Below are 15,083 nucleotides of genomic sequence, written 5' to 3'. Positions count from 1 at the left end.
TAAAACTGGTGGATATTCCAGTGCTTAGATTTACCAAGCCAGCTTCTTTATTACCTTACTGGTTACTCAAAAGTCCAAACAACACAGTTCCCTTAAAGTGATCCAGACTCAGGCCTCCACCCAGGTACCTAAGTCAAATATGATGATTCCTGAAAATCTTATTTCATCATATAAAAGAAAAGTTTCTACCAATCCCAAGGGATTGGACACATTACCTCCCAGGTTACTGAATAATTCAGATTTTACCCAAATACACGCTACAGCCAATTCTTATTAACTAAACTAAAATTTATTAAAAAACAAAAGAGAGAGAGTATGGTTAAAAGATCAATATACATACAGACATGCGTTCAATTCTTAAGATTCAGATTCATAGTGATGGTGAGCTTTATAGTTGCAAAGAGGTCTTTCAGAAATAGTTCATAGGTTATAGTCCAATGTCAATGCAGGGTGTTTCTGCTTAGGACTGGGATCTCAGACCTTATGGCCTAAGTTTCCCCTGAATGAAGCCTCAGGCAGAGCTGAGATGAACAGGATCAGGACCCAAGGATCTTTTATACAATTTCATGTCATCTTTGACAAGTTGGGATTTCCTCCGGAAACAAAAGATAATTAGGATGACTTTGAAGGAGATCCATCACCAGTATTTAGCTATAGAATTAACATAAAACAATTTGCTTGTTCTGCCACCATTCACAGATTATTTGCCATACATTTCAAAGAGAGATGAATACAGAAATATCCCATGTTTACAGTTCATTTAAGTGCTAGGATGTTCTTTGATCTCTGAATTAGCAGAATACAGCATAGACAGGGACTGTTGATTCCACTGTCGACCCTACTCATACATATGTAAATATAAACAAACACAAACATTATCCCTCCACATGTCTTTTGAGGGTTGTTTATTTTGCAGGATGTTTAACCCTTTCTAGCCATGTGTCACAGTAGCCCTCAGTGATATTCCCCTCCCCCACTAGCCCAACAACCCCTTTCTGCCAGTCTCTATCTTGCTATGCAGCCCGTGTCCATTTGCCCTCCCCCCCAATCCTCTAGGGCAGGTCCTCCATGTCTCGAGGTGGGATGGGAGGGCGGGGGCTCAGCTTTGCCAGTCATAGAATTCAAGGATGGGAAAAGCCCCAGAGATCCAGCTGCATTAGACTCTAAACAATATGTAATCGCAGCAATGGCCCTGGAACAAGCATGGAACAGACGAAATAACAAATCCACTGAAACCTGCTCAAACCCAGGCACTGCAGGCAGGACCCCTGTCCAGAGGGGACATGCCCCAGCCAGTTCTCAGTTACATTTGGCTTTTTAATGTTTCCTTTGCAGACACTTGGCTAATGGCCCCATTAGAGGTGTGGGCAGATAATGAATATAAAGAGGAACACAGGGAAGGAGACTGAGGCTCTCTCTCCAGTGGCTTTTATGGAAGGAATGAAAAGTGGTTTGCAAACATTTAGGAGTCTCACTGCCCTCCCTTCCTGCACAGAGCAGGGCACACCTCTCCCCATTGCTCAGAGGGGAAACAGGCCCAGGGAAGGGAGGGGACATTTCTAAAGTTACACAGAAAAGGAGGCAGAGCCAGGAATAGAATCACGTCTCCTAACCCATAGCCCCATCCAGAACTGGACCCCAGCCCCCTATGCTCTAACCATTAGACCCCCAGACATCTCCAGCAGTTGGGATAGAAACAGGGGTCTGGGCTCCCAGTACCTCATGCTCTAACCACTATTCCCCACTCCCTTCCATCAATGCTGGACCACTACACCAACCTGCCCTTTCAGTGCTGGATCCCATGCTGTGAGCTGTGAGACTTTCCTTTGTTCTTCGTTCGTGTTCCTGAACTTCCTGGTGTTCATGGGCAACAAGAGCAGGTAGCGGATGTGGTTAGACGACTAGGTGAGCAGCAGGGCCAATGAGGCTAGGAAAGCCAGCACCCAGCGCAGACATGATAACTGCCCCAAGAAGATGTACCATAGCCCATGATGGAAATTGGGTCTGGTCCAGGAAGATGGTGGGAAAGTCCCACAGGGAGCCTCTGTCCCTGACAGCTGGAAGCATGCTATGTCCACCCCAGCCTGGCTCCCATACTCCCTGGGAGCCCCTCAGGGAAAGGAGAGAATGTGAAAAAGGCAGGAAGGTGGAGAGGAACCAGAGGCAATGTTTGGGGTTGGGAAAGTCCAAACCTGAAGCAGGATCTCCCCTCCTTTCCTCTCCTATGCCTGGCTTTGCCTTTCCTGTGATTTGCCTTTCCAGCATCCCTCTTTCTGTGTTCCTGCCGCACTTGCTCTCTGCAGACGGCTCACTGCTTTGCTCCCAGGCAAAGTGCAGAAGGAGCCCCTGGAGCATGGGGTCTGGAGGCAGCTGTGTCTCCAGGGAACCCTGCTGTCATGTCACTCCTGCTACTCCAGAGCAAGCCCCTGTCTCCCTTTCTCTGGGAGAGGCAGAGACTTGGGATCCTGCCTGCAGCCTCCTTGGGAAGCAGCTTCCACCATGCTGGCTCGGGGTGCCACAGGCAGCAGAGATGCATCACAGCAAGTGACTGCAGCTCTCCTAGCTTCCTTACATCCACCTGGGAAGGCAGAGAGGGAGGGAGGGACTGGCGCGGCTCCTTGCCTCTGACCTGGGTAAGTGTGTGTGTGGGAGAAAGATGATGTCTCAGCGAGAGAGAGAGAAGCACACATGCACACAGACTCTGTATGATAGTGATACAGAGATAGACGGGGGCATGGGGAGACAAGACCAAACAAAATCCTGCCCTGAGCAGAGCAGACTTGCTGCTCGCTTACTCCAGGGCTGCATCTGTGCCCTAAACAAAGCCAAGCAGCGATAGGGATCAGGGCACAGTAAGTGCAAGAGGCCCTGAGACAGGGCTCCCTGCCCTCTGCCCCACATCAATCTCCAGGAGATGCCCAACTTTCCCATAGCTTGAGTGGCCCTCACCTCCAGCCTCCCGGTGCCATGGTTGTCAGCACTATGCCCCAGCTTTAGTGGCCTGCCTCATCAGGCCTATCCTGTTCATGAAGCGAGGTTTCTGCTGGCTCGCAGAGGCTCATAGGGAAGGGGGTTTGATGCATAGATGTCACAGACGGGGGTCCAGGTCGTAGTAGTCCAGACAATGAAGGACGAACATTGCACTCGCCATGGTGACAATGTCCTTGAGAAGATGGAAATGGCTTAGTCCATCGCTGTCTTGCCAGAGCTCTGCTGACCCATCTCTGTTCTCAGATTCCTTCCCAGGCTCTGTGAACGGCTCCAAGAGCTCTTCATATCTCCTGGCTTGGTGGTGGTGGGGCTGGCTTTTAGGACAGTGCTACCACCTGGTGATCTCAGAGGGTACATGCAGTTTCTGCAGCCCAGGGATCCAGAGAGATGTTGAGGGCCTGATTGGTAGGTGAAGGCGGTTTTGTGCATACAACAGAACCAACCCCATTCCCTGTGAAGCTCAATTTCACCAGGACTTGCTCCCACAGTCTGGGAGTTGTATGTATGCAGGATTTCTACAAATACAGTGGCCAGGCAGGGCTCTCTGGGAGCCCAGCATGGGGCCAGCAATTCCAGGGAGGAAGGAGAGATCCTGCCTGCAGCTTCCTTGGGCAGCAACTTCCAGCCCCTGGCTCCGGGGTGCCTCATGAAGGAGGGATCATCATAGGGAGTTTAGCCTTCAGTCTCAGATGTGAGTCCCACAAATGCAAAGTAACACACACTGGCGGGGAGATTTGAACGCCTCAGGAAACCCAGGGCTCTAAAAGGATCTGGGTATTGCTGAGGGCAACTCTGCTGAGACCTTTGCTCAGCGCATAGTTGGAGCCAGGAAAGCTCTAATCCCTGTTCCCAAATCCCCACCTCAATCCAGCACCCTTGCTCTAATCCCTGCTCCTCCAACACCCCCACCTCAATCCAGTGCCCCTGCTCTAATCCCTGCTCCCAGATACCGACTCTCCAGCACCCCCCGCACATACCATATCTGCAACTGGCACTTGCAGCCAAATTCCCCCTGCATTCCCTGGGATAACACCAGTCCCAAGTCCCTGCTTTCCTGGTCCCCCATCTCCAAAAGGGGCCACAAGGACCATGCTTCATAGGATCACACTAACACAGATGGAACACACAGGATGTTCTACCGCCATCTAGTGAACTCCCACTGTAACTTGCATCAAGCCACAGATGCCCCCTAAAACGTGTAAGTGCAGAGTGCCTCCTCTCCCTCCAGCTTCCAGACTGCGTAACTCTTAGGTTCGCCCACCGAGGACTGCCGGGAAAAGCTGCCCTCAAAACTCCCCTCCCTCATCCTCTTTGTCTCTGCCTGAATTCCTAGCGAGTGTATCAGTGTCTGCCTCTCCCGGCCACGTCCGACCTTGCCCAGGAGGCTGAGCTATCGACCAGCCATCTCAAGTGTCTGCTTGGCCCATGGAAGGGGAGCGTTTGGGCACGTGCAGCGTGGCTAAATGGGAAGCAATTTGTGAGAGGTGAACAGGGAGGCAAAGGCATTTAAAAAACTATTCCAGATGACAAGGAGCAGGTTCATAGCCAGGACAGAGACATGTAGGGCCCTGGGAACAAAAGAGAAACCTCCACGGATGAGTAAATCCAAACCAAAGTCAAGCAACTTGCCTCAGTGGCAATGGCTCTGAGTGCTGAGACCCCATGTCTCTGCTCACTGTCCCCACAAGACCTGCCACGCCCAGAATTTGCCTGGCTTTGAGAATCTAAGATTTCACTGTTTAAAAACAACAACAATAAAAATGTTTCTAGCCTTTCTGGTTGGAAAGGAATCGATGCAGTGACATGTGCTGGAGCCTGCAAAGAGAACAGCAGCACTGAGAGGCGTTAGCGATCCCATTCAGCGCAATAGGTGGGTTAACTCTGAAACTTAATGATTTCTGCTGAAATGGCAGCATGGTTAACAATTTAATTGCTGGTAGATTTAGTAGCAACATTTAGCTAATGTGGTAATCCCACAATTCCAAACTGCCCCACCCCAGTCTCCCTATGCCAAACCCCCCAACTGCCCCCTCCTTGGATCCCAAGACCTCTGGCTTCCCCATCCCAACAACGTCTGTGATGCAGTTACATGCAGTCAGTGCATGGGGAGAAGGGTAAAATTAATGGAAATTAACAGACACATAAATCCCCAAGGGGCTGTGCGGAGCCTGTTGCCCAGGGGTGGGGCGTGCTGCCTGGGCTGTGGGAGGGTAGGGATTGTTGCACTGAGTGTGACATTTATGACCCTACAACCTGAATCTCCCATCTTAGCCAGAGAAGCCAGGGCTCTGTGGTAGGATTTCGGACCCATGAACTGCCCAGCACATGGAGCCTTGGCTGCATCCCACAGCCCGACCAAGAAGTTGATTGTGGTTCTTGGCAGGGATAGAATCTTAGGATCTTCTTCTTTAAAAGCACAGACCTGGGCACCCGAGCTAAAGGGGACTCTCCAGTCACTGTTATTAACATAGGGACTATGAGACACAGCTGAGCTGCTCTGATTCCAGCCAGCAGAGGGCAGTGGGGTGCAGAGACACTCACATTCTCTGATTTTTTCCAGGACTGAGTCCCAGTTTCCCAGTCCCTCTGTGGGTGGGGCCATCTTAGTGTAACCCTTCTGCCCATCTAAGTTGGCAGCAACAAGGGCCGGGTTCTGTATCTAGGGGTTCCGTTTCAATAACACAATGCAAAACCGGCTCGAGCCCCCACCCAGTGACCTGGGACAATTACATACCACCCCCTGGGCGCCTCTAAGAGGCAATACTTCCCCTCTCGCAAGGACGGAGTCTGAGTGTAACAGAAAATGTTTAATAACATGAGGTAAACAACATCAGCATTAAATTGGAAAAACACCAGAACTAGAGTTCTTAGACCAAACCATGAGCGAAGACCCACCCCAGCAAATTGGGCCGTGTCCTCTCCCATTGGTTCTTGAAACCAGCGACCCAAGAATCACCAAAGTCCCAAAAGTCCACCAATCCCAAAGTCTCTTGGGTCCAGCAACCCAAGAATCACAAAAGTCCCACAACCCCCCAAAGTCTCTGTCCATGATCAGTGCAGCCCCAGAGTTCAAAAGGGGGGGGGTGAGCAGGGTGTTAAGGGGCACCTTACGTGATCCGAGGCCAACCGGCTGCTTCTCCGTGGGGTTCCACCGCAGCCTTCACCACGAACTGCTCCATTCCACCTGCAGTCCCACTCCTGCCGTCCCCGAACTGCTCTGGCAGCTGCTCCGCTCCGCTCCGCACACCGACCTGTGAGCCATGCCGCTCCGCTCCAGCCGTCCCTTGGGCCGCTCCCACAAGGCTCTGCTCTGCTAGCTGCTCCTCCAGCTGCTCCGCTCACCCCCGCTAAGCTAAGTTAGCTTAGCAATAGCTTCCGGCTCCCCCACTAGTTAACACAGCCTCAGTGATCTCAGCTCTTAAACAGCTTTAGCTCTTTTGTGATTTCAGCTCTTAGTGATTTCAGCTAGTAGTAGGGGAGCCCCAGTGCTGGTGCACTATTGGCCCAAAGTGAACTCAGCTCAGCAGTCTGTAACTAGACTCCTAAGGGAATCAAAGTTAGCACTGATATTCAACAGTGAAGAGAAGGTGCAATTGGTGTTTCAAGCCCACAAAGGGGACCCACACCCCCAGATATCAATATCTGTCCCCATCCTTTCTCAATTCACTGGGTTTTGTAACCCATGCCCCTTGACAAGCAAATGCTACTTAGGTAATGGTGAATGACTCACTCAGTCCTTCTGTCATACAACAGTTCCACTGGCCTTGATTCACAGAATCAGGGTAACAAAACTTTATTCTTCCTGCCCCAATAACAGAGAAACTGGGGATCCCACACCAGCCAAAGTAACCACTTTGAGTTGCTGTGGTTTCATGCCAGGCGAGTGGGTGTGCCTATGCAAACGAGATCAGCCCCTGGAGTTCTTTTCCACACTCGCCATAATTCACCACCAGATGTCAGGGTAGAGCTCATCCTGACTCTGCTTACATTAGCACACCCCAGAGCTGGGCGCCCATGAGACCCCGAGGCTGATGCAAAGACAGAGCTTCCATACGCTGAAATATCCAACTGTCCCCGACGAAGCAAGTGAGAAAGTGCCTCTCATCCACCCCACTGATTGTGTTTGGACATGGCCTAGCCTGTTACTGCTGATTGTACCTGCACTGGCACAAGAACGCGCTGAAGGAACCCGGCCCCCGTGCTGCAGCCATGGGAGGAAGCCTGACTCCAATGGGAGTTTGAGGGGCTGAGATGCTGTATCCCCCATGGACGGTCTATAGAAAGGTGGGAGGAAGGAGATGTTTCTCCCTGGCACTCCTATAGAGAGATGACAGGAGATAGCCCTGTAGGCACTCCCTCCATAGAGAGAAGGGCAGGGGGTGGCTTCCAGTCCCCGTCAGCCTGTGGGGATGGGGCCCAGGAATCCCCGGGGAAAGGCTCTGCGTATCTTCCGATACCAGTTGGTCCTTCTGAACTTCTGCCTTTGGAAACAGTAAGTGTTGTGATTCTCAGGGCATAGGCTCCCCACTTCTACAGGGCCCCTTACAAGATGTTCCCTGCCAGCCACCACTGGGACATCAATAGCCCTGCTCCTATAGGGCCCTGGACCCAATGCTCCCTGCCATCCACCATTGGGGCATTAACAGCCCTGCTCCTATAGGGCCCTGGACCCAACACTCCCTGCCAGCCACCACTGAACCCTGCTCCTATAGGGTCCCGGACCCAGCGCTCCCTGTCTGCTACCTCTGGGGCATCAACACTGGGGCATTCTACGGGGCTGCCTCCCTGCCAGCTGACATCAGGCAGCTGATAAAGAGAAATAACATTTCAGTCATTGAACTCGCCCCAGGTGGGCAGCTGACAATCACTCTCTGCCTTCACTTCTCCTGCATCGCTCCCCCACCTCTCCAACCCATTTACTGTTAGTTCAGGTCATGATTTCTGCCTGTTACACATGGAGCATTTTAATTACAGCAAGCAGTTTGCCTGCCACGCAGGGAGCCTGCAGGCCCAGTTGGCACGAGTCACAGCACCAAGGGAGTGGCATGAGACATATGAAGGGCCAACCTGAGCCAGGGCCCTTGGCTGCCCAAGTTGAGAACTAGATGCTCATCCTAGCAGCTAGTACATCTGTCTCAGCAGACCCCACACTCTGGGGCAGACAGTCCCTCCTCCTCACCAGTCCTGATGGAACTGGTAGTGGTGGAGGGGGAATGGGGCCTCAGTCCCCAATGAGGGAGCTACAGCAAAGGCACATGGGCTCCAGTAGAGGCAGGGGAAAGAGCAAAACAGCTGTAACAGTCCTCTACATTGCAGAGAGCCATTTATGGGGCCACAAGCACTGAGAACCAGGTCTCCGCGTGGTGCATGAGCTCCTTAATGGTGGAAATTAAGCAAAGAGCAAGCTTGGGATATTTGAGCCCTATAAACATAGTGGGTCCCAATCACCATTCTGCAAACACCACTCAGCCAGATCCTTGTGTCTGCTCAGGTTCCCCAGGTGGCAAGGTTCCTGCTGGAGCCCAATGGCACTGCCTTGCCCCAGAATGGCCTGGTCTGTGCCCATGGTAACAGTGCCCAGTGCTGTTATCACCACGTGGACCCTGCCATACTGGCACAGCTGAGAGACCAACAGGCTAGCCAGGACGGGCCCAAGGACAGAGACCAGCTGTGGGACCAAGCTGCCCAGCTATAGGGGGAGGGATAGCTCAGTGGTTTAAGCATTGACCTGCTAAACCCAGAGTTGTGAGTTCAATCCTTGAGGGGGCCATTTAGGGATTGGGGGCAAAAATCTGTCTGGGGATTGGTCCTGCTTTAAGCAGGGGGTTGGACTAGATGACTTCCTGAGGTCCCTTCCAACCCCGATAATCTATGTCTATGAGGGGCCCCTTGGCTTCCTGCTGGGTTTGTCCTTCCCCACATTACTGAGGGGGACAAAAGCTCCTGGCAGGAGTGGGGCTTACTCACCACGGAGAAGTCCTCTGGCCCACACTCAGCCCCTTGGTAGCTGCAGCTCAGCAGCATGTCCTCCAGCTGGTGGCAAGTGCGATTGTAGAAGTTGTACATGTTCAGGGGCTGCTCAAAGGTCTCGGGGCTGAGCTGGGCCAGGGGGAAGCCTGGCTCTGTCAAGTTCACAGACATCAGGGGTGCAATGTAGAGCAGGTCCTCCTGGCTGAGCTGCGAAATCCGCAGGAGGTTGATATTGCAGAAGGTGATGGCTGGAAAGGTCATCTCAGGGCTATTCTGCTCATCCAGCAGTGTGACATGGTGGTACTCCAGGTAGGAGATGATGCGGTCAGCCACCTGGTAGAGGAACATGGAGAGGGAGAGCAGGAAGGCCAGTGCCCAGAGCATCTGCCGCACCTTGAAGCCGCCCTCCATGAAGATGTGGCTGGCTCCGTGCAGCGTGCAGCTGCTGGCAAAAGCCACAAGGTCAGTGGCCGTCCTCTCCTCCTCCTCTTCATCCTCCTCCTGACCGTAAAGGAACTCGTCCACGCTGTCTTCTCCTCTCCCCATGGTCCCGTTGTCTCCACGGCCCTCCTCACTGGAGAAGGAGATGGTGCAGAATATCTGGATGGGCATCCTGCAGGAGGGGGGTCCTACCCCTCCTTGTTCTGCTGCTGCCCAGGGGGTCCTCAAAGGCTTTGGTCTGACCCTCTTGAGGGACAAAGGAGGGAGAGCGAGCTAGGGAGGACAGAGGGAGAGGAAAGTTGAGGAAAAAAGCAGGGAGGAGAGGGGGAGAGGGAGAGGAAATTAGAGTGACCAGATGGAGACAGGGGGTGGCAGAGGGAGAAGTGGAGACACAGAGAGAAAAAGGGAAGAGAGCAGAGACTGGAGGAGAGAAAGGGACAAATGAGGCATTATCGGAGGAGCGAGAGAGAAGGGGATGGGAGGCAGATGAGTGAGCAGGAGTTCTGCAGGGCTCCCACCCAGCCCAACAAGGAGCCTGGTCCGGATTGTGGCTGGCAGGGCAAAGAAAAAAAGTGTTGCTGGCTCCAAAAGCTTCGCTGCTCAATTTGCTAACAAGTTGGGAGCTCCCGACCCGCTGAGCTCTGAGCCGAGTTGCAGCACTCCTGTGTGGCTGCGCGCTCCGGACGATCGTACGCGTGTGTGTGAGCGCAGAGCCTACAGCCCAGTGCTGCAAGCAGCCCGGCCAGCAGAGACCGGGCCTGCTGAATAATTGATTAGCATTCCCTGTCCTCGGAGCCGGTGGAGGAGGTGATGAGGGCTGGGGGGAGGGACACAGTCCAGCCTGGCAGCCCCTGAGGGCCCGATGCACCCAGGCCCCGTCTTCCCAGTGGCAGGTTGTTTCCCGAACTCACCATGTCTCAGCCTGTTCTAACACCTCACAACTGTTTATCAAAAAGTGTCCAGAGCCAGAGAGAATACGGGACCCAGAGACCCCAAACCACAGTGTGTGGGGTTCATACCGCAGAGAATCCTCTGGCCATAAACCGATCAAGTTGGAGCCTTGTGCTGGGAAGCTGGATTTCTGCTGCCCTTGCAGGACACAGACCATTTCAACCATGCCCTGGACCTTCCCTGTGTACAGGGGCTTCCCAAATCTGCTACAGTCTCAGGGTGTGGGGCAGGAAGATGCTGTTAGGTGAGCCGAGGGGGCAGCTGGTATGAGTCTTGGAGGGCAATTTTAAAGTGGATCCTAAAACGAATGGGGAAGAAAGTGCTGGAGCTGCTAGGACTGAGGTGCTTGTGCTGTAAGTGGGTGGCAGCAGGGCCTGGAGAGCTGGCACCAGGGAAGCTGCAATAGCCCAGTTGAGAAAGAAGCTCCTTTTATTCTGATGTGCAACCTACCTCATGGCAGTGCCTCCCCCCATGCAGAGCCTCACCAGTGGTTTGCCTTCCCTGCACTCAGACCATTAGAAGGGGAGTCTGATGTGGCCACAGAGTAATTTCCAGCCCATTTCTTGCACCGCAGTTGCTGCTTCCTAACCCAAGAGGGACGGGAAATGTTTAAATAGGCAGCACTGAGCGAGCAGGCCGGGAAACTGGCCATTTGGGTGATGCCAACTCAGCATAAAGTGGACACAGCTCATCCCTCTGGCTTCACTGCTTGTGGGCTGCCTCCCCTTCTTAGCATCTGGGTAAGAGGGTCAAGTCCTCAGCACATCTCCTGGGAGGCCTGCACCTGGAAATGCAGTCCTGCTTTCAACTCCAGCCCCGTGGCAAGGGGGAAAATGGCGACGAAAGCCTTGGCTCTGGTATAACCTGAACACGCACCTGGTCAGTGCTGCCATTCTCTGAGCTGGGCCAAAGAGAGGGCTCATCTCAGCCAAGGGGAATGTGGGGCTGCACCCTCAAGCACTGTCTATGAAAAGAGAAGTCTCCTTCTGTGCCTTACTTTCCCCAACGGTGACACGTAGAACATTAAGGTGGAAGTTGGGGGAGCTGGGCTAGAGCTCAGCTCTGCCGTGGACTAGCCTAGGGCCAGACTCTCAAGAGAGCGCAGCACTCGACATCTCCCCTGTTCTCAGTGATGGGTGTGAGGATTCCCCATTGTTCAGTGATGCATGTGGAGGGGATTCCCCCTTGTGTCTGGTTTACCCTGAGCAGGTTGCACCATTGCTGGAGCCAGTTCAGCAGCCACTGCTCATGGGGAGGCCCTACCTGGGGATGACCTAACCAGGCACTGGCAGTGCTAGAGGGGGTCAGCAGGGGGAGATAGGGGGGATCCAGACTGGCTGGGCATGGTCCTCTGAGTAGCTTTGAGCCAGGTTCCAGTTTGCCCCACTCCCAAGGACAGGATTCCTCCCCTCAAAGCATAGCTGCCAAGGCGCAGAGATGGGAAAGGAGGTACTAGCAACCCATTCCCTTTCCTTACCAGCCTGGGACTGTGGCCTGGGGGTCATGGTGGTATGCACATGTTGGGGGGAGAAAGGATGGCTCAGTGATGACAGCATTGGCCAGGAAGACCCAAGTTCAATTCCCAGCTCTGCCATAGACTCTCTGTGCCCCACTCCCCTAGCTGTACCATAGCCTTACCTTGCCTCCCCAGGGAGCATGAGAATAAATCTGTTACAGACTGTGCAGCACTTGGACACCACAGTAATCAGGGCTTAGTAAGTACCAGAGATAAGGGCTTTACCATGCCAAAGGTAGGTGTCTGCTCAGGGGGTGGGGCATGTTCTTTATCTAGCAGCCATGCCTTGCTCAAAGCACTGAGCTCATTACAGTGAAACACTGATGCCTTAGCAGGACAGCACCTTAAAGGCCTGTTGGAGGAGTGCTGCAGAGGATGGAACAATCCAACACCTGCAGACAGGGCAGGGGTGGGGATTTAATACTTCTTCTTGTAAATAATTGAAAGGAGGACTCCCTTAAGAGGACTGGAAGAGCCAACGCTGTAATGAAAGCACTCCATCATCAGTGGGAGCCAGAAACCAGACTTTCTACTCAGCTTAAACAACTCACAGAGATTTACTGCTTCCTTGTGCAGCGCTGGAGTTACTGCCCCCACCCCCCTTCTGCTCACGGAGGGAGGGAGGGAGAGAGAGAAGGCGGTCACTGGTCCTGCAGGTAACCCAGCCCAAACAGTCCCCAGTCCTATGCCTTTCAAGCACTGGGCACAATCCCAGCACAATGTGCCAAATTCTCCTCTGGCAAATGCCACCCCCACCCCACTGATTCCACTGGGCGCTGCAGGGGGGTGAGCGACCTTCTTCTGCGAGTCCCAACAGGCCCAGTTCACCCCAGGATAACCTCACTGACGACTTTGCCCCAGTGAGTCAAGTCCCTCAGACTCTGCATATAGCTTCCACTGTCTACTAAAAGCTGCTCTGAGAAAGGCAGGTTTCATGGCCCACCCCTGACACTCCTTGATTTATTCTTTAACCCTTCTCCATCCCCTTGCCCTCCCTTTGCTCACTTAGCGCTTAGGCTCAGGTTACCCCAGACAAGAGGAGTGCTGACACCTAAGCCGAGCAGGAAGGCGAGTGCCTGCAGCACTAAGGTGACCCTTGAAACCTTAGCCAGGCTTTATGGCAGAAATATTCTGAAGGCAGGTTCCAGCAATTAAAAGCTCTTAGCACTAACGAGCCAGGCAGAGCAGCAGGGCAGGGCTTGTGCCCCCTTGCCTAATTAGTGTCCCCATTCCAGGTGGGGGTGGGAGCAATGTCAGCTCCTGCATTAACCTTGGCGCAACTTGTCAGCTGGGAGACGACACTTCAACAGCATCCGTCTCTTGGGTGACTCCTGACGAAGCTAGGTCCAGAGTGTGTCCATTACAGCTCCTCACTGAATGTATCTACACTGAGTGCAAACGCCCCTGGCTGGCCTGCGCCAGCTGACTGGGCTCATGGGCTACAAAGGTGCAATATAGACATTCGGACTGGGCTGGAGCCCGGGCTCTGGGCCCCAAGCCGGAACGTCCACATTGTAATTGTAGAGCCCCGCAGCCCACATCAGCTGACAGGGGCCAGCTGTGCATTTTATTGAAGTGTAGACACCTTGTGAGGCCTGGCTCTGTGGTGTACTGAGCACCCTTGACTCCCATGCAGAAGGCAGTGGAGGGCTCTGGCTGCCACACAGAATTGGGCCCTCAGTGAGGCGCTCTGTCTTGAACTAACCACTCCAAGGCCTCTTTCAGCTATGCGTTTGCCAGGAACTAAATGATGCCAGGCTGCCGCCCACATCCACACACTGGGCCGCAGCCCAGATCTAAAGACCCATGAATCCTTGTCTTGAATCACACGCCCCAGACCAGTTCACTGACAATACCATTATCTACTATGTGCTGCGTTACACTATTTCTGCCTGGGTGTTCTGGGCACGTGCACATGTGCTGTACAACGTGGCGCAGTAGGTAATTACTAGGGCCTGTGTAGCAAGAGTTGCATAGCCTGCAGCAAGGAGGGTGTTGCTGCAAACCCGAGTCTGTGTTATCCATGAGCCTTGGGCTGCACGTGTGTCTGAGTTCCTAAGTTAAGCTGCAGAAGCCTGGATCTCTGGATCCTTCCAACTCTTCCCTTATCAGGAATTATTTTTACCCTTTTTCAGGTAAGGCATTTGGGGAGGGGTAGAGGCATGTGGGAGGTGTTAAAAATAGACATGGAAACAGAACCAGTGCAGAACTTGGGTGCTGCACCAGCCAGTGCTTGTGCCAGCCAAGCGCCAGCGTCTGCACCTCTAGAGCCACTTCCATTCCAAGGTGCAGATCACTGAGCCAGTGCCCTGCGGGAGCGGGGCGAGGAGGCATATCAGGGGAATCACTGAGCCAGCCCCCTGTGGGTCCTTTGGGGCCAGGAAAGAAGCAGGCCAGCTCGGTACAAGGACGACTGCTGCTTAGGAATACGCAGAGTGGATGCTGGTTCGGAAAGGCTCCAGGAGCTGATGGGACAGGAGAGAAGCAGCAAAGTGTGGGAGCCAGAGGAGGCTTTTGTACCTCAACTTCAGCTTGAAAAGGCTGAATCCCTGCCTTTATCAACAGACTTCCAGTTCTCAGAGCCTTGGGTGAGTCCTGGGGGGGTGAGAAGCCTGCAGGCTTTCTTAGAGTCCCCAGGGTGGATGGGAGAAGCCTGGGACCAAGAGTCCCCAGGGAGGGTGGCAGATGGAAGGGGCCTGGAGTCCCCCTGGGTGGGTGGGAAGAACCTGAGGGCCTGGAGTCCCCAGGATGGAAGGGAGCCTGGATCCATGGCTGAAGTAGCCTCAGGTGAAGAGCTCCAATGACCTGCACGCACTTTCATTGCTTGTCACTGAGCAGCCAGCAAGGAGCTGGATCGAGCTCATGAATCTCCACGGCACCTCCTTAACCCAGCCACTATCTGCCCCAAGGAGGGAGGATGGTCCAGTGGTTGCAGCACTAGTCTGGGGCTCAGGAGATCTGGGTTCAATTATTTGCTTTGCTACAGATTCCCTGTGTGATCCTGGGCAAGTCCCTTAGTCTCTCTGTGCCTCAGTTTCCCCTGTATATGTGACAGAGGTGAGTAAAGAATTGCAAAGACTTTTGTTATTAGGGGACATAGAGGCCCCACACCTAGAAAGAGAATCTTGGTCCCTTCTCCTGTCCATGCCAGGCCTGCATCTCTGCCGCGCCCCTCCTCAAGCTAGCTGGGATTTCAGTCACGATGTCTCCCTCC

General features: G+C 53.4%; 1 protein-coding gene across 2 annotated transcripts in view; it reads right to left on the bottom strand.

Annotated features, from left to right (window-relative positions):
- Positions 1–15,083, bottom strand: part of ASIC1 (acid sensing ion channel subunit 1) — a 102,567-nt gene that overhangs the window by 17,111 nt on the left and 70,373 nt on the right. Inside the window, exon 1 of one of the 2 annotated variants that reach the window (XM_034791732.1) lies at positions 8,959–9,573. The exons of the other annotated variant lie outside the window; for it this stretch is intronic. Within the exon in view, the coding sequence (XP_034647623.1) occupies positions 8,959–9,573 (615 nt within the window). Of the gene's footprint in view, positions 1–8,958; positions 9,574–15,083 lie in introns of those variants that run through there. 2 annotated transcript variants of the gene reach the window in all.

Source organism: Trachemys scripta, chromosome 16, assembly GCF_013100865.1.
Source record: "Trachemys scripta elegans isolate TJP31775 chromosome 16, CAS_Tse_1.0, whole genome shotgun sequence".
Classification (NCBI taxonomy): Eukaryota; Metazoa; Chordata; order Testudines; family Emydidae; genus Trachemys; species Trachemys scripta.
This window is presented reverse-complemented; position numbering and strand designations above follow the sequence as displayed.